This window comes from Chiloscyllium plagiosum, unplaced genomic scaffold (genome assembly GCF_037043375.1).
Source record: "Chiloscyllium plagiosum isolate Xiang-an unplaced genomic scaffold, Cpla_swu_hap1 HiC_scaffold_28, whole genome shotgun sequence".
NCBI classification, from domain to species: Eukaryota; Metazoa; Chordata; class Chondrichthyes; order Orectolobiformes; family Hemiscylliidae; genus Chiloscyllium; species Chiloscyllium plagiosum.
Window position 1 is genome coordinate 13,956,453 of NW_028270166.1, and position 25,594 is coordinate 13,982,046.

The 25,594-nt window shown below is 41.9% G+C and overlaps 1 protein-coding gene across 3 annotated transcripts in view; it reads right to left on the bottom strand.

The window, feature by feature from the left end:
- Nucleotides 1-393: 393 nt before the first annotated feature.
- LOC122565386 (ADAMTS-like protein 5) overlaps nucleotides 394-25,594 on the bottom strand; it is a 124,982-nt gene continuing 99,781 nt past the window's right edge. For 2 of the 3 annotated variants that reach the window (XM_043721315.2, XM_043721316.2), the window contains exons 9-13: nucleotides 14,020-14,183; nucleotides 9,389-9,617; nucleotides 6,215-6,319; nucleotides 3,557-3,628; nucleotides 394-1,755 (exon numbers count right to left, since the gene is read on the bottom strand). In XM_043721315.2, coding sequence (XP_043577250.2) covers nucleotides 1,448-1,755; nucleotides 3,557-3,628; nucleotides 6,215-6,319; nucleotides 9,389-9,617; nucleotides 14,020-14,183 — 878 coding nt within the window. In that variant the 3' untranslated portion in view covers nucleotides 394-1,447. The remainder of the gene's footprint in view (nucleotides 1,756-3,556; nucleotides 3,629-6,214; nucleotides 6,320-9,388; nucleotides 9,618-14,019; nucleotides 14,184-25,594) is intronic. The other variant, XM_087976007.1, reaches the window with a different exon arrangement.

A 25,594-nucleotide genomic window follows, 5' to 3' on the forward strand; every position in this document is an offset into this window, starting at 1 on the left:
TAAACTTCTTTTTGTCATGCTTCCTGGTTTAGCAGTAATCACCTACATTTCACATTTTCTGTGTTTTATCTGAAGATCTGTTCCCCGATTCACTGAACAATCAGTGACAATCTTTGCTTTCTGTCCTCCTCTATGTTCTGACATCATGCTGCCCTTGCTTCCTCTTCATCCTTTACCTGTTTACTATATTCTCTTTTGCTTCTCTTTACATCTATGTCATTGATCCAATGTTCAATGCTCCTCAGTGCAAGGTGGACAATAGCGATGAAATGTTTTATGTTTTCATTACTGATGTAAGTGACCTTGCACGTTAACATGAAGTGATGCAGAACAATTAAATACCTTCCTACCTTGAAGTAATGCTGAATAAGTAGCTTCTCCAATCTCTGTAAATGGTTTGTTTAATATTTTACTTTTTTAATATTATTACTTTCAAATCCTCTGTTATTCCACTGTTAAGTTTTGATTATACAGGTCTTTGGTCAAGTAAAGTAACATCCTGTTGTAACCTTACAGATTTTGCTTTTAGTTGATATTCATAAGTTTGAGATGGTTGAGCATTAGTGAATGTCAGAGGTGAAATGATTCAAGTTAATTAATGTTTGCCAATTTTAATGACAGTGTACAATAAAATTCTTTAAAATGTCTTTGATGCTTAGATACATAATGTACCATGCAAAGTGATTAGTGTCAGTATACTAGTGAGATACTTAATATATGTATTTAAATAAATGATATAAAATAATTGGCATTTACTAATACTTCACCCAAAATTCAGAACATGCCAGGTATAATACAGAATGCCTGTCCTTAAAATAACATAGGATCATGCAATGTAAAACTGTCCAAACCTGGGAGCATCCTTCAGGGAATAGATGTCCCAACTACTTGGGGAGAAATTGTTACAAAATAATGAAGTGCATTACTTCCAAGGTGCAGCAGAAAAGTTATTATTGTGCTCCAGTCACAATAACGTAATAATGGGTTGACTTGTTTAAAAATATAGATTCTGTTACCATCAACAAAATTGGACATCATGGCACCTTGCACATCAAATAGTTCATCATAGAGAACATTCCTTACAGAAAAACCAAACATTGTTCAGATTGACCACATATAAACTTCTGAAAGCTTCCAATCATTGTTTCCAATATGAAGACATATTTCTTCATTTCAATTAAGCATGGACAAAGCGGCCACATTAACTCATTTCCAACAATTCATTGCCTTGACCCACAGAGTCATCTCCAAATAACTCCTTCCAGGTACTGTTCTTGATGGCTTAGAAAAAGGAACTTATTATAAGCCGTGAGTGGTTGCTTAATAGGAGATTTGCACATAATTGATGGAATGATATGGTTTTCTATTGCAATGTCATGGGCTCTTCCCAAATACTATCAAATATTGGCCCGAGTTGTAAAATGCTTGTATCATGTTAGACTTTGCTTTATGAGAACCGGTGGCAATATTTGTCTATGTCTCGTAGCATCAAGTCTTCCTTTGGCTGCCAGAGCCTGACAAAACTGTTGTGTTCCAGTAGAATTCGGTTCAGCGTTTGCTCAAAGTTCACGTGTCGCTTTGCCATCATGATGTACTCTCGCTTTTCTAAAATATATGGACAGTCACATGTGTTTGGCACCCAGATGTATTCCCTGTGGACAATGGGATATTTGTTCTTGTACGTTTGCCTGATTTGTACATCGTACCGAGTCTCCGACCCCACAATTGCCTTGCTGAGGACCCTTCCACGAAAAACTGGTGAAGAAGGAAAATAGAAACATTTATGGACCAATGTAGAGCTTAGGTTTTTTTTTTGATGATTTCTTCCATGCTCCCTACTCTGTAGATTCCTTTCTCAAGGAAACAAACTCCGCTTTTCTCAGTTGGGGGAATTCACACTTTTCTAACCATGGGTTTAAGCATTTGCATAAATTATTGAAGCAAGGTGTCCTCAGCCTGCTTAAGTGTCCTATTGCATTATTTAAAAAGGATAAGGTAGTTCTTCAGTTGGCCTTTCCCAACCAATACGACCAAAATTGATTATCTGTTCACTTATTTATTGATAGTCGTGGGACTTTGCTCTAGTTAAAATGATTTGAAGAGTTGGCCTACTCAACAATTGGTATCAATGCCAACTAAAACCCATGATTGCACATCAAAACATTATGGTGTGGAGATGCCAGTGTTAGACTGGAGTGAACAAGGTCAGAGGTCATATGACACCAGATTATAGTCCAACAAGTTTATTTGAAATCACAAGCTTTCGGAGCACTGCTCCTTCGTCAGGTCACCTGGTGAAGAGGCAGCGCTCTGATTTCAAATAAACCTGTTGGACTATGACCTGCTGGTGTGTGACATCAAAAAATGATTCAGTGGATATGAAGCACTTTGGGATCATCGAAGATATGATTTGATGTTCTCTAAATGCGATGTTCTTCCTGGCAGTTCCATTCTGAGGAATCAGAGGAACATTTAGAGGGCCAAGGACTGACATATAAATTCTCCCTTTATCCCTGTTGGAATGGACTGGCCATTACCTGTTATTGGTAACCTGGATCTGTTCATGTGGATCCACCAACATTTCAAAAATTACAGCACATGGCATTGTTACTGCATGTGCATTGTTTTTGTACCTTATCTGGTTTTAAGGTACTGGAATTTTATTTGCAGCTGGGTCAGCTCCATGAGCCCTGTTGTGTGGCCCTGTTATTCCCTCTTGTCTTGGAGTGACAATGCTAAGAGCAGAGATCGATGTGATAGAAGCATAAACAGAACGTTACACGTTCCTGCTATAGTGATGGTTAATGTCTTTACAATGGGAGCTACTGATGTCAAACACACACATAATAAAAGATGTGAGTGACAGCTGAATATTTAACCACGCAGGCATGATTAAACATCAGTTTGCAACTTTGCATAATTGCTAAGCTTAAGTCCATCGTGCACAGATACAGATTGCATAGAAGGTATTTGTAATCAACCTGTTTAGAGATGTTATGACACACCTCTACTGCAGGCAGGATTTGAAGCCTGGCCTTCTGACCAAATGCAGCTTCTGTTGATTTTCTTCCCCAAACTGGCTCAAGGCCACTGAAGCTAATTGTAACAGCTGTACTGACATCATTGCTGAGAGTAGCACAAACCAAGACTGATCCCAGTATTTTCTTTATCTTTGTGGGCTTTAGTGCACATTGGGCAATGTACTTATAGTCCACCAAGGAGCATTCATGCAGCTTTCTTGTTAGTTCCTCTGAAACAGAGAGGCAGATTCACTGATCCCACTGACTGAAAAGGAGCATGGATAAGGCTAAAGCTCAATAGTGTCAATTCTTTAACCTGCACTCCCTATGGGTCAGGCTTCATTTTACAAACAGTGAATACACTCCACAGAGCTGACCCCTGCTGTAAAAATAAACATGAGAAAATTTGTAATGCAGAGATGTCGCTGCAAATTAGAACCAGCACTTGTAATTGGACTGAGAAATAAATTCATATACCTTGCAATTAGCTTCTATTATTGCTAAAGTAAAGATTTTATGTTTTATTGATGTCTTACCAAAGTCTTTCTGGCAGTACTGTTTAATCCTTTGAGATTTTCCTTTTGACTTCTTACACTTTCTACAGTAACCTAAATCAGAGATAGATAATTATTACTTAAATGCACCAAATTATCTTAATGCTCTCCAACATGCCAATTAATGCATACCATCTATTAGAAGGAGTTTTTTTGCTCAGGCAGCAAGCAATAAAAGCTCCCCCTGCTGTGGAGAGCTTTATTAGACAGTCAGCAGATTGTTCACGAAGGATGGTCAGCTTTTCATGTAAGTGACTGGGAGAAGCGGAAGGAAGCTTTAGGTCCAATCTTAAAATAAATAAAGAATACCCTTTCCATTGCCTTGGACTGAGCTCCATGGACATTTCATTCAGATAGGAGTTGTTTGTACAGAAAAACCTTAGTCTGTGCTTCTCCAACACACCCCCTCCTTTGTGCTGGAAATCTCTCAAACTTGTTTGTGACCTAAAGGATCTGGAAATTGCACCCTCTTCCTCACATTTTGCCTCTTCCCACTCCCTACTTTTCAGCCTGCCATCAGTGGCTCAGTTAGTAGCACACTTAACTCTAAATCATAAGGTTGTGGGCTCAAGTTGCACTTCAGTGCTTGAACATGACAATCTACGCTAACACTCCAATGCAGTACTTAGGGAGTTATGTACTGTCCCAGATATTGCCTTTCAAATGAGGTGTTAGACCAAAGTATAATCTGCCCTCTCAGATGGATACAAAAGTTTGAAGAGGAAGCTTTCTCTGGTGGCCTGGCCAATATTTATCTATCATTCACTATCACAAAAGCAGATATCAAGTCATTCTCACATTGCTCTTTGTGTAAGCTTGCATATTGCAAACTGGCCACTGTGCTCTCTATATTCTGACAGTTCTCCATTATTTGGGATATCTAGTGGCCACAGAAGGCACCATATAAATGCAAATCTTTCTCCTTTGTTGTCTGCATGTGGCAATTCTGAAGAGCCCCACACTTGACAAAGTAGCAAGCTGCCCCGGCGGTGCAGTCGGCTGGGAGTGAGACCAGAGTCAGAGAGACACAGTGGGGAGATGACAGGAGGTTTAACATTCATTATTTCTTTCTTGATGTTAACAGTTCAGCAGCTGACAGGAAGCTCACTCACAGGGATACTGATCTCCCAATGCTGTCAAAGATGACAGATGAAGGAATGTGTTTTGACTGTCACAAGTAGTTTTGTGTAGACATGCTATTGCTGTTGAGATTTTATCAGTAGATCTGTACCATTTAACACATAATGTAAGCATTTCCATAGCACATCGTTCAGTGACTGTTCTGCTTAAGTCATGGAAAGCCAATGCCATTGTTACATGAGTTCTTTTTCACTGCATAAGCACAAAACATTGACTTCATTAAAGCAACTCAAGCTCAAGCTTTGAAGGAAGTAAAAACATTGTTGATCTAGCATCATTGATTGATCTTCGTTGATCTAACATTGGGTGTGAGATTGTGCAGCCATCATTTGTAGTGAAACTGTAAATAAAGAGCTTGTTTGATTTGGCTACAAAGAGCAAATATAAGGCGGTATGTGTGGCTAATCCTATCTCAACATTTAAGCTACTCTGTTCCCAAAAACAATTGCACCATTAAAGGACATGATGTGGATGAGCCGGTGTTGGACTGGGGTGGACAAAGTTAAAAATCACACAACACCAGGGTATAGTTCAAAAGGTTAATTTGGAAGCAGTAGCTTTTGGAACGCTGCTCCTTCATCAGGTGGTTGAAGGAGCAGCGTTCCAAAACCTAGTGCTTCCAAATAAACCAGCTGGACTACAACGTGTTGTTATGTGATTTTTTTTTGTTTGTAAATATATTTATTAGCAAACAAAAAGCTTTTTTTTTGACTTTACAAAAATATAAAGTTATGGAAAATATAAGAAATGGGTGTTGTGTGATTTTTAACTTTGACCGTTAAAGGTGCCTGAGGTCCACTAATTAAATATCAGTATACCAGTTTGATCATTGAAGATTCACTCTGTTGAGCTCATTGAAATATTTTGCTGGATTGAAAATACACTGTGCTTGTTAGGAACAAACATATTAACTGTCCATCAGAACAAGATTTGGCCATATAGCCCTTCAAGCTTACACTGTGATTGGTCATGACAACTTTTACTGTTCCAATCCAATTCATGGGTTCTTTCGTTGTTGAGGTGTTTTGTTTTGTATTCTGTAGTCCACATGAGGCCTTGGCTATGAAATGCTCCTGGACAATGTTTCTAAAAATTCATTCACAGGATGTGGGCGTCATTGGCTAGACCAGAATTTATTGCCCATCCCTCATTGCCCAGGGGCTGTTGAGTGTCAACCACATAGTTGTGGGTTTTGGGGAATCATATTTAGGCCAGGCTAGGACAGCAGATTTCCTTCCATATAGGCCATTAGTGAATCCAATAGTTTAATAATCCCAATAATTTTGTAAGGTAAGATGTATTTTTCCCTATTGTATATAAAATATATTTAAACGTTGTAGAGGAAAAGTTTGTCCATTGAGTTTATCACAATCCCAACATCCATTCCTGAACCCCCCACCATCCTCTCACAGCTGTGTCACTTTCTGGTAAAGGCAAATAAAATAGACGCTAATGAAAAACAAAGCTTGTTTCTGGTGATCCTTTGACGGTCTCACTCACTGGGCTCATGGCGGGTGGATTGGATGGGATCCCTCGGTAATACGTTTTGAAAATGATCAACTTGAGGAGGGTGCATTGGTGTTCGCTGTGCAGGGTGTACCCAGCCTGAAGAGAAAGAGGGAAAACAATTGAAATCTGTGTTTTGCTCATTAACACAAGAACCTGATAACCTTGTCTCAATCCAATGCATCTGAAAGAAACATCTACAATGAAGACCATTCCTCTGACTCTCCTAGCTGGTAAGGTCTTTTTAACTGTGTCATTGCCTGGGAGGCCCCCGGTGAGCAAGGTAGCAGAATACACAATTATCTGTTCCCTGATGAATCAGGGAATGTGAAAGATACTGTTAGGCCACCAGGAAGCCTTGGATTTGATCTTTGTTCCTCTTTCCCAAGTCTTTTAGAGATTTCCTTCGTGTTTGCTCCCACCTGATTTTCCACGCAGTACATTTTGGCTTGTCCCTGTTTTTATGCATTATATGGGCAACTTTGTTGTCATCAAGAACTAGGGTGGGATTTGAACCTGAGGTTTCTAGCTGAGTGGTGTGGATATTGCTAACTGTGCCACAAGACCACCACACAGAGTCACAGAGTCATAGAGATGTACAACATGGAAACAGACCCTTCGGTCCAACCTGTCCATGCTGACCAGATATCCCAACCCAATCTAGTCCCACCTGCCAGCACCCGGCCCATATTCCTCCCAACCTTCCTATTCATATACCCATCCAGATGCCTTTTAAATGTTGCTACTGTACTAGCCTCCACCACTTCTTCTGGCAGCTCATTCCATACACGTACCACCTCTGCGTGAAAAAGTTGCCCCTTAGGTCTCTTTTATATCTTCCCCCTCTCACCCTAAACCTATGCCCTCTTGTTCTGGACTCCCCCATCCAGGGAAAACACTTTGTCTATTTACTCTATCCATGCCCCTCATGATTTTAGAAACCTCTTTAAGGTCATCCCTCAGCCTCTGACGCCAGGGAAAACATCCCCTGCCTATTCAACCTCTCCCTATAGCTCAAATCCTCCAACCCTGGCAACATCCTTGTAAATCTTTTCTGAACCCTTTCAAGTTTCACAACATCTTTCCAATAGGAAGGAGACCAGAATTGCATGCAATATGTTGACAGGGCCACTTACAAGACACTGTTAGTCATAGTCATAGAGTCACACAGAGGGTGGTTCATGTGTGGAATGAACTGCCACAGGAACTAATAGATGCAGGTACAGTTACAATATTTAAAAGATATTTGGACAGATGGATGGATAGAAAAGGTTTAGAAGGATATGGGTCAAATGCAGGCAAATGGGACGAGTTAGTTTGGGAAACTTGGTTGGTGTGGACGAGTTGGACTGAAGGATCTGTTTCTGACCATAAATTTTCATTGAGCAATAGTACAAGAACAGGTCTCAGTTTGGAGATGGCGCTGCAGCATGCAGGGCGTAAGGTGGGGGTGTTGTGATGTCTGTCTTAGTGGTAATCAGTTTATGTTTCCCCTCATCACCCCACACCCCATACACCTCCAGAAACACAGTCTCAGGATCATGTACAGATTAGTGTTTGTCTAAAATCCATGTGCTGCCCCTTGAAACCTCAATGCCATCTTTACCCCCCCCCCCCCCCCCACAGTCCCTCGGACCGGGCATCAGCAAGAACACCTCCTTTTATTGTTCCCTTTTAACTTCATTAACTGCCTCCTAAAGGGTCTCAGTTGACTGCAGGATGGGAAAGGAGAAAGTGAGGACTGCAGATGCTGGAGATCAGAGCTGAAAATGTGTTGCTGGAAAAGCGCAGCAGGTCAGGCAGCATCCAAGGAGCAGGAGAATCGACGTATCGGGCCCGAAACGTCGATTCTCCTGCTCCTTGGATGCTGCATGATCTGCTGCGCTTTTCCAGCAACACATTTTCAGCGCAGGATGGGAAAGCCTTCCATGGTCTTTTTGTTTGAATAATGATGAGAAGACCTGGTGTCCCTCATGCAGGTGGAGTTGAGTGTCACTTCCAATCCTCCAGCCCTATTGGTCTAAGGACTTGTGTTGAAAAATGAACCACAAAAGAAAAGTCAGCGGAAGAGTCTTTTAAACTTAGACCCTCCAGGGACTTGACCTGGCGGATGTGGAAAGGATGTTTCCTCTTGTGTGATAACTACAGGTCATAGATTAAAAATAAGGGGTCGCCCATTTAAAACATTTTTTTTAACTCTCATAGGATTGTGAGTCTTTGGAAGTCCCCTTCTTAAAGGCAGTGGATGCAGAAACTTTAAACATTTTTAAGACAGAATTAGATAGATTCTTGATTATAAAGGGGATGAAAAGTTATCAGGGATATGCAGGAATATAGATTTGAGACTAAAATCATATCAGCCATGATCTTATTGAATGGCAGAACAGGCTCAAAGGGCCAAGTGACCTACTTTTGTTTCTTATTTATATGCTCGGCTCAGATTAACCCTATCCCATCCATTACTTTAAACAACACTCCTAATGGCATTGTGGATCTGCCGACACTAAATGGACTGTGCAAAGGTAGCTAGGAGAAAGTGAGGACTGCAGATATTGGAGATCAGAGTCAAAGAGTTTGGTGCTGGAAAAACACAGCCGGTCAGGCAGCATCCAAGGAGCAGGAGAATTGATGTTTCAGGCATAAGCCCTTCATCAAGAATGAGGCATGCAAGAAGGTAGCTCACCATTACCTTCTCAAGGGCAGCTAGGAGTGGATGATGAATGCTAGCCCAGCCAGCGACGCCCGCATCGCATGAAGACATACAACATAAAAATCTGCCAAGGCCTTAATCTGACTTCGGGTGGAGGGTGAGGGGGTTGGGAATGGGTGGATTGTCACCATGAACTTTCTATTCCACTGGATTAAATATCATTCCCCCCTACCACTGCCTTCAAACTTACCAGGGTGGTCACTGTCATGTAATGAGCTACCTCAGTCTGCTTCACCTCGACCCTGAATACTAAGCACTGGCACAGCAGTGGCAGAGATCAGGCACCAGGCTGGCCATTCTTGGTCATAGCTTAGAAAAGTGTAAGGGGCATGGTGGAGTGGGGGGGGGGAATGATTTCACATCAATACGGAAGGAGGATCAGCTTTGGAATATCCTTCCTCCTGAAGTTGAAAATTCACAATCAATCTAGTGAATGTAAACAAACGGTTGTGTCATACCTGGGTAGATGACTGGCTTTCTGACTGGGCTGGTGGTAGTCGTGGTGATGGTGGTAGTGGAAGCTGTTGTGGTCTGGGTCCAAGGCAGGTAACTGAGAGGATGGTCGGCATCTATAACAGCGATCTCAGGCTGCCTCAGTGGACTGTGTCCTCCCTGGTAATGGCTATAGCGCTCATTAGGAAGCCAGAACTCATATTCAATACCCAAGTTTTCCTCTTGTAGAAGAACCTACAACATACATTGAGCTTGTTCAGTGCGAGATCCCATTGTGACCACTGTAACCTATATCGTTATATTGAAATGGTAGGTACTGCACTGATTACTTCAGCGACTCTTTGAGTAATTAGTGTCTGGAATGCACAGTGTGGAAATATGGTGTGGTCAGGTTTGGTCGTGGCACTCAAGTGAGCTTTACATGATTAGTCAGATAGAAAAAAATGCGTAAAAGATTGGCTCCATATCACTACATTATTCAGAGAGCTAGTACAGGTATTATGGGCAGAATGACCTCCTCCTGCATTATAATGGTTCTGTGATTCTGAGTTATTTTGTTTGGTGTTAATGTCCTTTGGTAAAGACCCATAAATAGATAAAGACCACTGTTAAAATATTGGCTAAAATATTTTATGTAAATGAGAAGGAAAGACTTGCTGTATAAAGCCTTTCACAATCTTAGGTCAAACCAAAGCGTCCTACAGACAATGAAATACTTTCAGAATGCAATCATTGTTGTAATGTAGGAAACCCAGTGGTTAATCTTCATACAGCAAGTTGCCACAAGCAACAAAATGATAAATATTGGTAATTAGATTTAATGATCCTGTTTGAGAATAAAGATTGGTAAGGACCCTAGAGAGAACTCCCCAACTCTGTCACCATCATGTCTTGAAATAAGACCATAAGACCATCATGAAATATAGGAGCAAAATTAGGCCATTCAGCCCATAGGGTTTACTCCATCATTTGATCATGGCTGACATGTTTCTCAACCCCATTCTCCTGCCTTCTCCCTGTAACCCTTAATCCCTTTACTGATCAATAACCTCTCTACCTCTGACTGGGCCCCCACAGACCTCTGCCGCAGTGAGTTCCACAGATTTAGTGATTGAAGAAATTCCTCCTCATCCCAGTTCTAAAGGGACAACCCTTCACACTGAGGCTGTACCCTTAGGTCTTAGTCTCTCCAACCAATGGAAATATCTACTCCATGTCTATTCAATCTATTCAGTATTCTGTTAAGTTTCAATCCGACACCCCCATATCCTTCTAAACTCTATCGAATAAAGACCTAGCATTCTCAACCATTCTTCACTTGACAAGCTGTTCATCCCCAGGATCAATCTTGTAAACATCCTCTGGATCCTCTTCAAGGCCAATACGTCTTTTCTTAGATATGGAGCCCAAAACTGCTTACAATATTCTGAATCCGGTCTGACCACATCCTTATACAGCCTCAGCAGTACATCTCTGCTCTTGTATTGTAGCTCTATTGAAATAAATGCTTACATTGCATTCCTAACTGCCAACTGAACCTGCATGTTAACCTTAAGAGACTCCTAAGTCCCTTTGTGCTTCAGATTTCTGAAGCTTTTCTCCATTTAGAAAATAGTCTACACCTTTATTCTTCCTACCAATGTGCATAACCTCACACTTTCCCACACTGTATCCATCTGCCATTTCTTTGCCTACTCTCCCAGTCCTGTCCAAGTCCATCTGCAGCCTCCCCACTTCTGCAGCACTATCTATCCCTCCACCAATCTTTGTGCCTTCTGAAAACTTAGAAACTCAGTTCCTTCATCCAGATTGGTAATGTATATTGTGAATAGTTGTGGTTTCAACACTGATTGCAGCAGAATTCCACTAGTCATCTTGAAAAAGAATCCTTGATCCCCACTCTCTATCTTTTGTCAGTCAACCAATCCTCTCTCCATGCCAGCCCGTAACATCATGTGGTCTTATCTTATTTAGCAGCTTCCTGTGTGGAACCTTGTCAAAGGCCTTATGGAAACCCAAATAAATCACACCCACTGGCTCTCCTTTGTCTAACTTATTTGTTACCATCTCAAAGAATTCTAACAGATTTGTCAGGCATGACCTCCCACTGACAAAGCCTTGCTGACTCAGCCCTATTTTACCATGCACTTCCAAGCACTCTGCAATCTCATCCTGAATAAATGGACTTTGAAATATTCCCAATAATCGAGGCTAGGCTAACCATCCTATGGTTTTTCATCTTCTGCCTCCCTTCCTTTTTAAACAGGAGTGTAACATTAGCCTTTTTCCAGTTCTTTGGGACCTTCCCTGACTCCAATAATTCCTAAAAAAAATCACCAATGCCTCTACAATCTCAACCATCTCCTTCAGAATTCTGGGGTGTAGTCCAGCTGCTTTGGGTATTAATTTTCAGACCTTTCAGCTTCCCCAGCATCTTTTCCTTAGTGATGGCCAGTACCCTCACCACTGTCCCCTGACTCTCTTGAAAATCTGGTAATGCAGCTGGTATCTCCCACTGTGAAGACTGATGTAAAGTACCTGTTCAGTTCCTCTGCCCTTTCTTTTTCTCCCCATTAGTACTTCTTCAGCCCCATTTTCCAAAGGTTTAATGACCACTCTTGCCTCTCTCTTACATTTTGTGTATCTAAAAACATTTACAATTTTCTTTTACATTACCATCTATCTTGCCCTCATATTTCACCTTAATGCATTTTAGTTGTCCTCTGTTGATTTTAAAGGTTTCCTAATCCTCTGGCTTCCCACTAATCTTCACCACATTGTAGGCTTTTTCTTTTGCTTTTATGCTGTGCCTGACTTCCCCTGTCAGCCATGGCTGCCTTGTCCTCCCCTGAGTTTGTTTCTTCTTTCTTGGGATGAATTTCTGCTGCATCTTTCAAATTATCCCCAGAAACCCCTGCCATTGCTTCTCCCACTGTCTCCTCCATTCTGCTTCTGGCTAGCTCCTCCCTCATGGCTCTGTAATTACCTTTACTCAACTGTAATTGAGTTTCATTACAAATTGCAATACTGCAATGCCTGATTCTGGCTTCTTCCTCTAAAACTGCAGGGGGAATTCTACCATACTGCCTCCGAGGGGTTCCCTCACCTTAACTCCCTAATCAGGTCTGTCTCAACTATTTTTCTGAATCAAGCTGTTCAGAGATGTAACTACAAACCTCTGGAGGAGGTGGGACTTGAACCTTAGTCTCTCGGTCCAGGGATACGGACACTACCACTACGCCACAAAAGCAGGCCCTCAAGCCTGTTTCATTCCACATCACCAAAGTGCAAATTTCCTGTTTCCGAATGGGCTCCATCACAAGCTGCTCCAAAAAAAAATCTCTTAGACGTTCCACAATTTCCTTTTCTTGGGATCAGCTCCCAGTCTGATTTTCCTTGTCCATCTGCATTTTGATTATTGTAATAGTGCCTTTGTTCCAGGCCCTTTCTATTGCCTGGTTTAGTTTTTGCCTCACATCCTGACTACTACAAGGAGGCCTTTACATAATTCCCATCAGTGTCTTTTTTCTTTTTGCAGTTTCTCAACTCTGCAGCTTCCACCCTATATCGCTTCTTGTTAGCGATTTAATTTGATTTCTTATCGGTGAGGTGACCAGGCCCCTCTGCCCATTTGCCTGTCCTTTCAATAAGTAGTATATCCTTGGATATTCAGTTCTCAGTTTGATCCCCTTGCACCCATGTCTCTGCAATGTCCATGTTATCATACCCACCAATTTCAGTCTAGCTACTATCTCATTTATCTTGTTTCATATACTGCGTGCACTTAACTACAACAACCTCAGTCCTGCATTGATTAGCTCCCCCATCTCATAGTAGTCCCCTTATCTGATCTAAATGGAATTAGAACCTGACTCTATCTTATGATTTGTTCAGGAAACTTTAATAACATCTCCTGAGCCCTCCCCACCCTCACCTAGTTTAAACTCCCAGTGTCCATCCTATTTAGCCTTTCCGTTAGGACCCCAGTGCTAGATCAAGTGGAGCTGATGGTTTCATTCCTTCCTGCCCTAATACTGGTGCCAGCGCCCCACAAAATGGAACCCTCCTTTGTTCAGTATTTAGAAGTAAGATCATGTATAATTGTTAAAAAAAAGATGTTTATGATTTTGTTTATATATAGTTAGCAGGAAGGTTCTACACGCCTAGAGACTATTCATGGGATTAATGAATAAATATGGTTTAACGGATGACATTTGTTTGTGAAGCTTTCTTTCATCTATTGAACCAGAATCACAGAAGTCTTACAGTGCAGAATTATGCCACTTGGCCCATCACGCCAATGTTGATTTCTTTGCAAATCTTTAAGCTGAGAGAACATTGACTTCAAGTAAACATGCTGGGTGTTAACAATTATTTTCTCTTGTAAATTGCAAAAGACAACAGAGGACAGTCTTGGAAATTTTAGTGAGAAAAGGAACGTCCCTGCAATGGCGGGTGGGGGGAAATATGAAATTGTTGAAAATTTTTATGAAAACCCTGCCACACTTCCATTCATACTGTTACCTTCCCCACTGTGAAAATACCACTGGCAGGAAATGTGTAAATAATGACAGATGAAGAAAAATTCCTTTAACATAAGAAACATTCGCCACACATTTTACATGAAGATTTGTACCATCACATGGAGGTCCTCTCCTGTTGGTCCTGTAGCCTCAATTGTCTCATGGTTACTAGAAGAACGCTTGTACAGTACTTTGGTGCCAGCGACAGCATATTCTCCAGGCCAGTCTATTACCCAGTTCCCATTAATCACATAGTGATTTTTGCCATTTATTAGGGCTACAAGCAGAAAAACAATCGTTACAATTAGAAATGCATTTGTCCACTATCAATGCAACCAAAAATACAATAATTCATAATTATAGAATTAAGAGTCCAATGATGACCATGAGTCCATTGTCAATTGTCGAAAAAGTCCATCTTGTTCACTAATGTTCTTTAGAGAAGGAACTGTAGTCCTTACCTGGTCTAGTCTATCTACATGTGATTCCAGACCCATAGCAATGGGGTTGACTCTAAACTACCCTCTGGGTGGTTAGGGATGGGCAATAAATGCTGGCCTAATCAACAATGCTCTCATCCTGTGAACGAATAAAAATAAAAATGAGCACTGTATCCCAATCACTAATATGCCACATTATGGGATTGGACAGCATTTGGGTCATGGACTTAAATGAAGAGCAGTCTGATGGAATAAAAGTTCTTTCTGTTTCCTTGCTCACAGCACAAAATCTGTTCATAATCTCGAACAAAATTGCCAACTTCTTCTCAGAAAGATCACAGGTTGCCTTGTACAGGAAATGGGGAGATGCCAATCAAGGTGGAGGTTGCCTGAGGTCAGAGGTTAGGTACATGCTTGGTGTGATTACCATAAATACTATACCTTCTTAACATCAACTCTCATCTGAGGTGTGGTGATCCTTGGATTAACTTCACTACCAGTTGTCTCTCTCTATGGTCCACTGAGACTGTGGTGACTTTACCTTTTTACCTTTATATGTTTGGTACAAGGCCTGTCTCTACAGCTGGACAGTTTGAGAGTACCTGGCAATATTTTGACTGAGAGTGGGGTCCAAATTGGAAATTATATCCAAAAGGATTCACACTTGGATCTAAAGCTGGGTTATCTTGAATAAAGCCAAAAGCAACAAAACAGAAAGCAGGTCTGGCAAGATCCATGGAGAGAGAGTTCACATTTCGAATCAGATATGATATTATTAATGTATCCACCTCAACCACATCTGCTGGCAGCTCATTCCACAGGCATACTACCCTCAGTATAAAAAAGCTGCCCCTCAGGTTCCCTTTTATTCCTTCCCACTAACCTTAAACTGATGCCCTCTGGTTCTCAAGTCCCCAACCCTGAGAAAAAGACTTAGTGAATTCACCCTATTCATGCCTCTCATGATCTTATAGCTTGTATAAAATTCCACCCTAATCTCCTACATTCTGAAGAAAGAAGTCCTAGCTTGTCCAACTTCTCCCTATAACTCAGACCATTGAGTGCTGACAACATCCTTGTAAATTTATGATGCACCCTTTCCAGTTTAATAATATCCTTCCTATGGCAAGGTGACCAAAATTGAACACAATACTCCAAGTGCAGCCTCACCAACATCCTGTACAACTGCAACGTGACTTCCTAACTTCTATATTCAATGCCCTGACTGATGAAGGCCAGTGGGCCAAAAGCCTTCTTCACTGCCCTGTCTACCTTTGACTCCACTTTCAGAGAACCATGTACCTGAACTCCCTCTATTCCACTACACTCCTTAAGGCCCTACCATTCACCATGAAACTCCAAACTTGATCTGACTTTCCAAAATGCCAGATCTTACACTTGCCTATATTAAACTCCATTGCCATCTCTCAGCCCACTTCCCCAGCTGATCAAGGTCTTGCTGCAATTTCTGATAACCTTCCTCACTGTCCATGATACTGTCTATTTTAGTGTCATCTGCAAACTTACTAATCATGTCTAATTTGGACATTCTCGTCCAAACCATTGATATAGATAACAAAGAACAATGGGCCCAGCATTGACCCCTGAGGCACTCCACTAGTCACAGGCCTTCAGTCCGACAAGCATCCTTCCATTATTACCCTCTGCTTCCTACCATCAAGCCAATTGTGTATCCAATTTGCCAGCTCGCCCTGGATTCCATGCGATTTAACCTTCCATGGTAGGCACCTTATCAAAGGCCTTACTGAAATCCATATAGACTATGTCTACCATCCTGTCTTTATCAACCTTCCTGGTCACTTCATCAAAGAACTCTAACAAACTTGTGAGGCATGATCTCCCAAGCACAAAGCCATTCTGACTATTCCCAATCAAACACTGTCTTTCCAAATGCATGTCTATCTTATCTCAGAATCTTCACAATTAACTTACTTATGACAAATGTTAGTTGAGGGGAGGAATTATAGTTTTCTCATATACATATTGAAAACTTGAAGATTCTTGAAATTCCGTTGTAAGATACACCACCCCATCCCACAAAAAGACAGTCCATCCCCTACTCTAACCCACCATTTTTAATTCTACAGCCAATGGACAGATGGTCCAACCTGTGATTGCCTCCATGGGGATAACTAATCTCATCTTGTAGATGAACTGAGTAATGCTCTTGACTTAGAAGGGGTTCACCATGGTTTAGACTTACTGTCCTGAAAATGTTTTCATTCATTTCAGATTATTCCACTTTCATTAATGAACCAACTTAGAAATGCCAGGTAAAACATCTTATTTGTCAGCCCATACACTGGTATTATGACTGAAAGTTGAGAGGAATGAGGCTGTTATTTTCAACCCCCGAGGCTCCCAGTCTCATACCTGATGAAGAGCTCCGGCCCGAAACATCAATTTTCCTGCTCCTCAGATGCTGCCTGACCTGCTGTGCTTTTCCAGCAACACACTCTAAACTCTGATCTCTAGTACTGCAGACCTCACTGACTCCTATTATGACTGAAAGTCTGTTCCCAGCAGAAGATTCCTATGCTGCACAACAGAACCTACGCATTCTCCAGGTAAATCTTAACTGAAGATCATATGTTTAGTTATCATCATTACACCATCTCAGATATCTGATATTTGTAGTTTGTGAAACAAAGTTGTAATTATTTTCTCCGAGCTGTATTAAAATCATTGGAAAACGCATGAAAGCTGCACCAAAGCCATCACGAATCCAAACTCTAGTGACAAGAACTTGCCAAATGCTTTCAACATCTGCCATTGTTTTGTTCCCAAGTTCAAACTTGTACTAGATAATGATGCAAAGGTGCCCTTGATGTGGAACAAGAGAGTGTGGAGATAATCTGCTGTCTGAAAGAACTAATAAATTAAGACTACATGCAACACCTATTAATCTAATGGAGTCATCCTGAGGTAAAGTAGCCTCTTACATTTTTGGAATTGTTAATGTGTCATGGGTCCACATTGAGGAGACCCAGCCAGTACGAGTGAAAACAATATTCCACACTTGCAAGCATTGCAATGATCTGGAAATGCTCATGAGTGCTGACATGGCAAAGAAAAGGTTTTATTGTCTTTTGGGTGGGTTTAACAGTTCTGGAAAAGACTCGTATGGACCTGAAACATTAACTTTGTTCCTCTCTCCGTGACTGCTGCCAGACCTGCTGAGTTTCTCCAGCTGTTTCTGTGTTTCTTTTGGATTTCTTCCAGCCTCTGCAGTACTTTTCCTTTATTTGAATGTTCAATCATCTGTGAGTTACTCCTTTAATTCACCATCTGCATCTGGTGAACCTCTTCGCATTCACATCCCATGGAACAGTTTAAGCCTGGGGCAAATCTATTTGGGCTTGATCTTGCCCAAAATACCTTTTGGGGTCATGCCACCTCAAAATTAAAACAAGACTGTTGCCAGGTAGTTTGAGAACCCACCAGCAGACTGCGATCATAATACAGCCAACATTATTGGGAGAAAAGGGCCACCAATCCAGACTTTGAAATCATCACTGCCCATTGCCATGAGATAAAGGTAAAATCACCCCCAACTCCACTCTTAAATTGGCAACATAGTCATGCAGATGCATTTTAATGGGTTAGTGACATAGTCACAGGTTTGATACACCTCCAATCCCATTATATAATGCATTTTAGATTTCGAGCACAATGATAAAGGAATACAAGAACATGTCATTTGGCCCTTTTACAATGATATAGATTAGATACCCTACAGTGTGGAAACAGGCCCTTCGGCACAACAAGTCCACACCGACCCTCCGAAGAGTAACCCACCCATACCAGATCCATTTCCCTCTGACTAATGCACCTAACACTATGGACAATTTAGAATGGCCAATTCACCTAACCTGCACATCTTTGGACTGTGGGAGGAAACTGGAGCACCCAGACACGGGGAGAATGTGCAAACTCCACACAGACAGTCCCCCAAGGCTGGGATTGAACGTGGGTCCCTGGTGCTGTGAGGCAGCAGTGCTAACCACTGAACCACCGTGCTCTCAGCTCTATCTCCCAACTAATGCAAGCATAGCACCTAAGAGGATGCATTAACAAAGGAACATATAGGCCACTATGTTGTGGGATATTTCAAAATGTTAGATTTACAAGTCTGAAGGACAGGCCAATCAGGTCTTTTTGTCCTACTTCAAAAAGATCCCAACCCTGGCACCCTCACTTCTCTCATCTGTAGTTCCTTTGAGATTGTTATTTTTTGCAGTGTTTTTTAAGTTAAATACACTGGATGCTTTGTCAACTTACTTTCAAAAACAGAGACCAGACAGGAATAGCTAATGAAATTGCCTGGAGGCAGAGGGACCAGAACCCAATAATAAAAGCAAACAACTTTATCGCTCTCCACAAATGCTTAGTGGGATTGTTTACATCAGGGCAGCAAAGTATGAGATAGATTACAGAACCAGTGCTGACCCCTGTGATAAATCAGCCGGAGAGAGCAGGGATTCTCTGAAAACCTCATTCAACTAATGGCTACATTAAAGGAGTGGACCCCACAATGCAGAATATGTCTGGCAGGAAATGTATCCAGGGAAGAAACCCAAGCCAGTAGCCATGATTTTACATCCATGGACGCAAAATCAGAAACTCCATTTTCTCCATCCCGCTCCATGTAACTTACTACCAGCTGGGAGCTCTGGATTGTAAATTTTACTGGCAGTTTACCCCCTGAGTTCTAAGATATGCAAGCAAGGTGGATTATCAGTGGTAAATGTGGGGTTACAGGGATAGGGTGGGGGATGGGGCAGGATGTTCTTCGGAGGGTTGGTGCAAACTTGACGGGCTCAATGGCCTCTATCTGCACTGTAAGGCTTCTATGATTCAAAGACTCTGTCAGTCTTCAAACAGTTTTGAATATTTAGTGATGGGGTGTTATGGTTTGTGCCAAGCTGCTAAGCAATCTTCACTTTTACATATGAGTTATAGTTATAGACTGGAGCACATGCCACCTGCTGCTCAGAAAGCTGTTATTCACCCTGTTTAGCTGTGTATTAGTCATCAAGTCCTGAGGTGGTACTTGAGTTACTGGGTCAGAGGCAGGTGTGGCCAAGAGGCTAATGACTGAAGCTACTAAATCCAACATAAAATTGATGAAACAGTTTCTGCAGGAATGTAAAGTGGCCTAGGTTACCACAGGTCAAAAGCAAACAAGGACTAGCCCAGCCCTGTATTGCAATCAGAGAGTCATTATGACCCGAAACATGTGAAGAAGTACTCAGCCCGAACATAATGTTTTGTGTATTCATAGAATCCCTACTGTGCAAAAAGGGGCCATTTGACCTATCACCCAGAGCCAGACCCAGCTCCCTGATCCTATCCCCATAACCCTACATTTACTCTGGCTAATCTACTTATCTTACACATCCGTGACATTACAGGGCAAATTATCATTGCCAATCCACCTAACCTGCTCATCTTTGGACTATGGGAAGAAATCCAGCAGAAACCCACACAGACAAGGGGGAAACCCACACAGACAGTCACCTGAGGCTGGAATAGAACTTGGGTCCCACTGGGAACCAATGCTAACCACTGAGCCACCGTACTGCCTCACAGCAGTATTCCGCAGTTTCGGCCTGACCACTTGGCAACATGGAGTAATAATATCTTGGAAAGGCTCCCCATCGCCTGAAGGCAGAGAACATTCCAGAAGGAGTCAGAAAGGATGGATAAGAAGGGACACCTGGCAGCCATTCTCTTAGCAAATACTCAGCCGGCGAAGACTCCTTGAAAGACCCACCTTCGCACTAACAGGACCCTGAGTTGATCCTGAGGTGACAGAGCTCAGTGAATTGAATCCAGCAGCACCATCAAGTTCACTGGAGTGGGTAGTATGTGTATTTTTCAGGCAAGCAGCCTAGTTTGGGAAAAGTTAGCTTAATATGTGTCGGAATTGTTTTCTTCAATTTGCGAGTGTTTTAATAAAACTAGGTTTGAACTGCAATCCTTTCTCTCATACAGAAGGAGCACTAGGGGGTCAAAAGATGTGGTGCTGGAAAAGCATAGCATCCTAGAAGCAGGAGAGTCAACGTTCCTGATAAAGAGCTTAGGCTCAAAACGTCGACTCTCCTGCTCCTCGGATGCTGCCTGACCAGCTCTGCTTTTCCAGCACCACACTTTTTGACGCCCTAGTGCTTCTACTGTATGAGAGAAAGGATTGCAGTTCAAACCTAGTTTTATTAAAACACTCGCAAGTTGAAGAAAACAACTCCAACACATATTAAGTCCTCACTTTCTCCCACTCGGTAAGTGTGTTTTATGAGTAATTAAACTGGTCAAAGTGTCTGTATAGAATGTTGCACAGGCAACATGGGAAGCTATTCACTGGATCATAAAAGTTTGTCCTGAATATTTGCCCGCAATAAGATCATAACACATCATAGAAACCTTCTACTTCAATCAGACTGTGGAACTCCTTGCCTTCCTGAAGCTTTTCTCCCCCTGTAATAATCCTAACGTGTTTTACAAAAAGATATACACTTGCCTGTGTAATGAACTACCCCATCACAGAATTACAGAAGTGTAATGGGAGAAGAAGGCCATTTGGCCTATTATGTCTCACCAACTCTTCAAATCAGCACCATTACGGAGTGCCAATCTCCGTCTTATCCCCATACCCTTGGTCATTGTTTTTACCCAAATTATCGTCCAGTGCCCTCTTGAACTGCTCAAGTGATCCTGCCTCCATCACACCTTTAGGCAGTGCCTTCCAGACACTAACTGTTTGCCACGTGAAAAAGCTTTTTTTAGATTACTTACAGTGTGGAAACAGGCCCTTTGGCACAACAAGTCCACACCGACCCTCCAAACAGTAATCCACCCAGACCCATTCCTCTACATTTACCCCCCCACCTAACACTACGGGCAATTTAGCATGGCCAATTCACCTTAACTGCACATTTTTGGACTGTGGGAGGAAACCAGAGCACCCGGAGGAAACCTACACAGACACGTGGGAGAATGTGCAAACTCCACACAGACAGTTGCCTGAGGCAGGAATTGAATCTGGGTCTCTAGTGCTGTGAGGCAGCAGTGCTAACCACTGTGCCACCATTTTGCTGATATAGTCCTTGCTTTGTTTGTAACTCACTTTAAACCTATGCCCTCTTGTTCTTTATCCTTTTACAAGCGCCAACAGTTTCTCCCTATTGACTCAATCTGGCTCACACATTATCTTGAAATCTCCATCAGATCTCCTCTTCGCCCTGCTCTCTCCACGGTGAACAGTCCCAAGGTCTTCAATCATCCCAACATCTTCAATCAACTCTCTGAACTGAAGTTTCTCATCCCTCAATTGATTCACACCCGTTCTCTTCTAAACCAAAGGGGTTAATCCTGTACGATAGGCCTGAGCCTGTCATTGATGTTTCATTGTTGAAGAGAATGTCCAACATTAAATTAACTTGAGAATTAGTGAATTTATTCATCGGTAACAAAAGCAACTTGAATTTATGTAGCACCTTTAATGCAACAAAACATTACACGGCACTTCACAGGAATTACATCAAAGACTGAGCCACATTAGGAAAGGAAGTTAGTCAAGGAAGTCTGTTTACAGGACTATCTTAAAGGAAGAGAGAGTGGCTTAATGATCATCTTAAAGGAGGAAGGAAAGATTTACAGGACCATCTTAAAGGAGGAGATTTTTTATTCATTCATGGGGTGTGGGTGTTGTTGGCTAGGCTGGCCTTTGTTGCCCATCTCATTTTCCCTGGAGAAGCTGGTAGTGAGCTGCCTTATTGAACAGCTGGAGTGTGTAAGTGTAGGTACACCTGCAGTGCTGTTACAGAGGGAGTTCCATGATGTTCACCCAGAGACACTGAAGTGACGCAGAAAGACTTTGAGACTGAATTGGCGAGTAAGGGACAAAGGCAGTGACAGACTCCAGTATTATCAGGGCTTCTTGTGAATCTAAACTGCAGAGCTTCCCAGTCCTGAGTCTTGTCTCTTATTTCAGAAGCATCTGAATTGTGGAGGAACTGAGTTGGACTTTGGAATGCACAATGTATGATCACTGACAACTCTGCAATGTACTTCACAACAACTCCTTTGTACTGGCAGTAAGAAATTTGACTTATTAATCATACGTATTTCAAAACTACTAATTACTGCTTCGTTAAAACAACATGATTTTTAGCTGGTGGTCTGATAGCTCAAGTGGCTGAGTGTTGAACCCCTAACCAAAAGAGGTCAGAAGTTCAATGAGTGCTGTTTAAATTCCCAGTCTGGTTTATGCTAATATTGTCAGTGTGTAGCATAGAGAAGTCAGGTATTTTCTTCTCCAGTAATGAAAACTGTATCACTCTCTCTGTACCATGGTTTACAATGTCACATTGTCCCCGACTGCTGATTATTTATCACGTAACAGATTTTATGCCTAATGTACTCTATTATCGGTTAAGTAATTGATATATATTTTAAAACATCATTTAATTTTTTTTAAATGCTTGTAATTCTATAAGATTGCATCACCAGTGTCAATAAGATACTCTTGAAAATGTGATTACTGCTGTGATTCAGCAAACACAGCAGTTGACTTGCACACAGTAAGCTCCCACAAGTGGCAATGTGGTGATGACCTTATTATCTGTCCTTACTGCTAAATCTTGACCAGGGCACTGGGGAAAGCTCCTCTGTTCTACTTTGAATTAGTGCCATGGGATCTCTCGCATCCACTCACACAGGCAGATAGGGTCACTGTTCAAAGACAACGCCGGTGACAATGCAGCACTCCCTCAGTATTGCACTGGACTGTCAGCCTTGAGTCTTCTGCTCAAGGGAGAAACTGTGTCCAAAGTGAGATTTGAACCCACAACCACTCGATGGAGAGGTAAGAGTAAGCCATGGCTGCTGGTATTTTAATTAACATGAGTGAATGGAAATATCCTGACATGGCTAAGAGTTAAATTATCCAAACTGTTTTTCAATGGGACAGCATAAGTTGGTAAAAGATATGGTTAGAGGTAAGGGCTGGGACAGAAATCACAGGCCCTAGTGCTGCTCCCTAGATCCCCACCAGAAACATTGGCCCTGACCCTTGACCCTGACCTCAGCATAGTGGCTTGAACTCTTGACTCTAGCACAGTAGTGTGATCCTTGACCCCAGCATAGTTGCCCCAAGCCTGGACAGGAGAATAGCTCAACCCTCAATCTCAGCACAGCAGCCCTGAACCTTGACCCTCAATCCCAGCACAGTGGCCCTGACCCTCAGCCCAGCACAGTGGCCCTGATCCTCAAAACCAACACAGCAACTTTCTCCTTGTTGAAAAGGTGGGTCCTGAGGAGGTTTGAAGGTGGGAGAGACGTTGCAAAGGAAACGCATTTAGGAAGGTAAATCCAAGTGTAACGGTATAAGAGAAGAAGACTTTACCACTTTGCTTAGAAATCAGGAGCGCAACCATGAGCTGGACCAAGTTGCTGAGGCAAAGTGAAGTGAAACTCTGAAGGTACTTGGAAATGAGGGAGAAGATTTTACAATAAATGAGGTAAAGACACGGAGCGGGGGGGGGGGGGGGGGGGGTGCGAGGGGGGAAGGAAGACTGGTGTGGACTGGGGTGGTAACTGAGTTCAAATTGGTGTGAGACATGAAGCAAGCAGAGTTTAGGAACATGATAAAACTTCCTGAAGAGACTGTGTCAGCCTGATTTTAACCCTGTATAAATGACTATGGTTTGAGTGAGTTAAAATTTTAGCCATTGGTTTAATTTTACCGACTTTGGTAAATTTACCACCACCTTGATGTTAGCAAAACTCTGGCAAAGCATATCTTTAGTACGAGGAAATGTATTTCTGAAGTGCCTTACACCTCTTTGGGAAATCTTAAAGAGCTTTAATGGTAGCAGTTTAGTTTTCAAGTGTAGTCACTGATGCTTTGCAAGAAGCAGATAGTGCAGGAAATCTATTGTTGATGTTGTTCGCCAGGATTGTACTGGAGGCAGAGTTTTCACTACTCTGAGGCCATAACATGGCTTTGAAGCCTTTCCTGCCACTGACCCTTTCTGTGTTTAATGGGCAGTGGTAGTGGTTAATGCTGTTTCACACCCAAGCTTTAATAACTTCTCTCTCTAAAAAGACAGCAACTAGATCAGCAGTCACTTAACTGTGGCAAGGCACAGAACACAATTGCACTTCTCCAAATAAACGCCAGCATTAGAATTCTCAAACCATCTATGGATTGCCTATTCCCTGTTCTTCAGTTCTAAAACTGTCCTTGTGAACTCTATTTCCAATATGCTATAATTATGTTTCCTCCTCCTTTCATCCTGTCATTTGTGGCAATGACTCCTACACTTTAGTGGCATTTAAGGGAGGGAAATCTGCTGTCCTTACCCAGTCTGACCCACATGATTCTAAATCCAAAGCAATGTGGTTGACTCTTAAGCGCCCCTTGAAATGGTCCAGACGGCACTCAAAGAGCAATTAGGGATGGGCAAAAAATGCTGGCCTTACCCACAGTCCATGAATGAATAAAGAAAAAAAAACTTTGGGATTCTTTCCCAAAACCCATCCATCTGCATCATTTCTTTTATGACCACCTTTAAAACTCACCATATTTCAGTTACCCTTCTTCCACTCCCTTGCTGTGCTCAGTATGCAATAATTTCTGACTACAATTTTGCAAAGTGCATTGGGGTGTTTTGTTATTTGACTATGGGGACATCGCATCTGAGCTTTGGTCTCCACCTCTGTGTTGGATTAGGCAGAAGAGTCTTTGAAGAGTCAGGTATCTTACTGCCATAAGATCAGAAGGAGCCAATGGTGATTGAACCTTTTCTGCATTCAATGAAATTACGGTTGATTCAGTCATCCTCCATTTTTCTGCTGTAACCTTTGATTCCTTCACTGATTATAAAGCTGTGAATTTCATTCTTGAATACACTTAATACCACACCCTCCACAGCCTTCTGTGGTAAAGCATTTCACACATTAACTAAAAAATTTCTCCTCATCTCTTCTTAAATGTTCAATCCCTTATTCTGAGATTCTGTCCTTTGGTATTAAGACTCTCCCACGAAGGCAAACATTACTCTGTCAAATTCCCTAAGAATCCCATATGCTACAATAATCATCCCTCATTCTTCTAATCTGTAATGAGTATAGAACCAAACTACCCAATTTCTTCTCATAAGATAATCTCTCAATATTCAGAATAAACTGAGTGAACCTTCACTGGACTGCCTCCAATGACAGT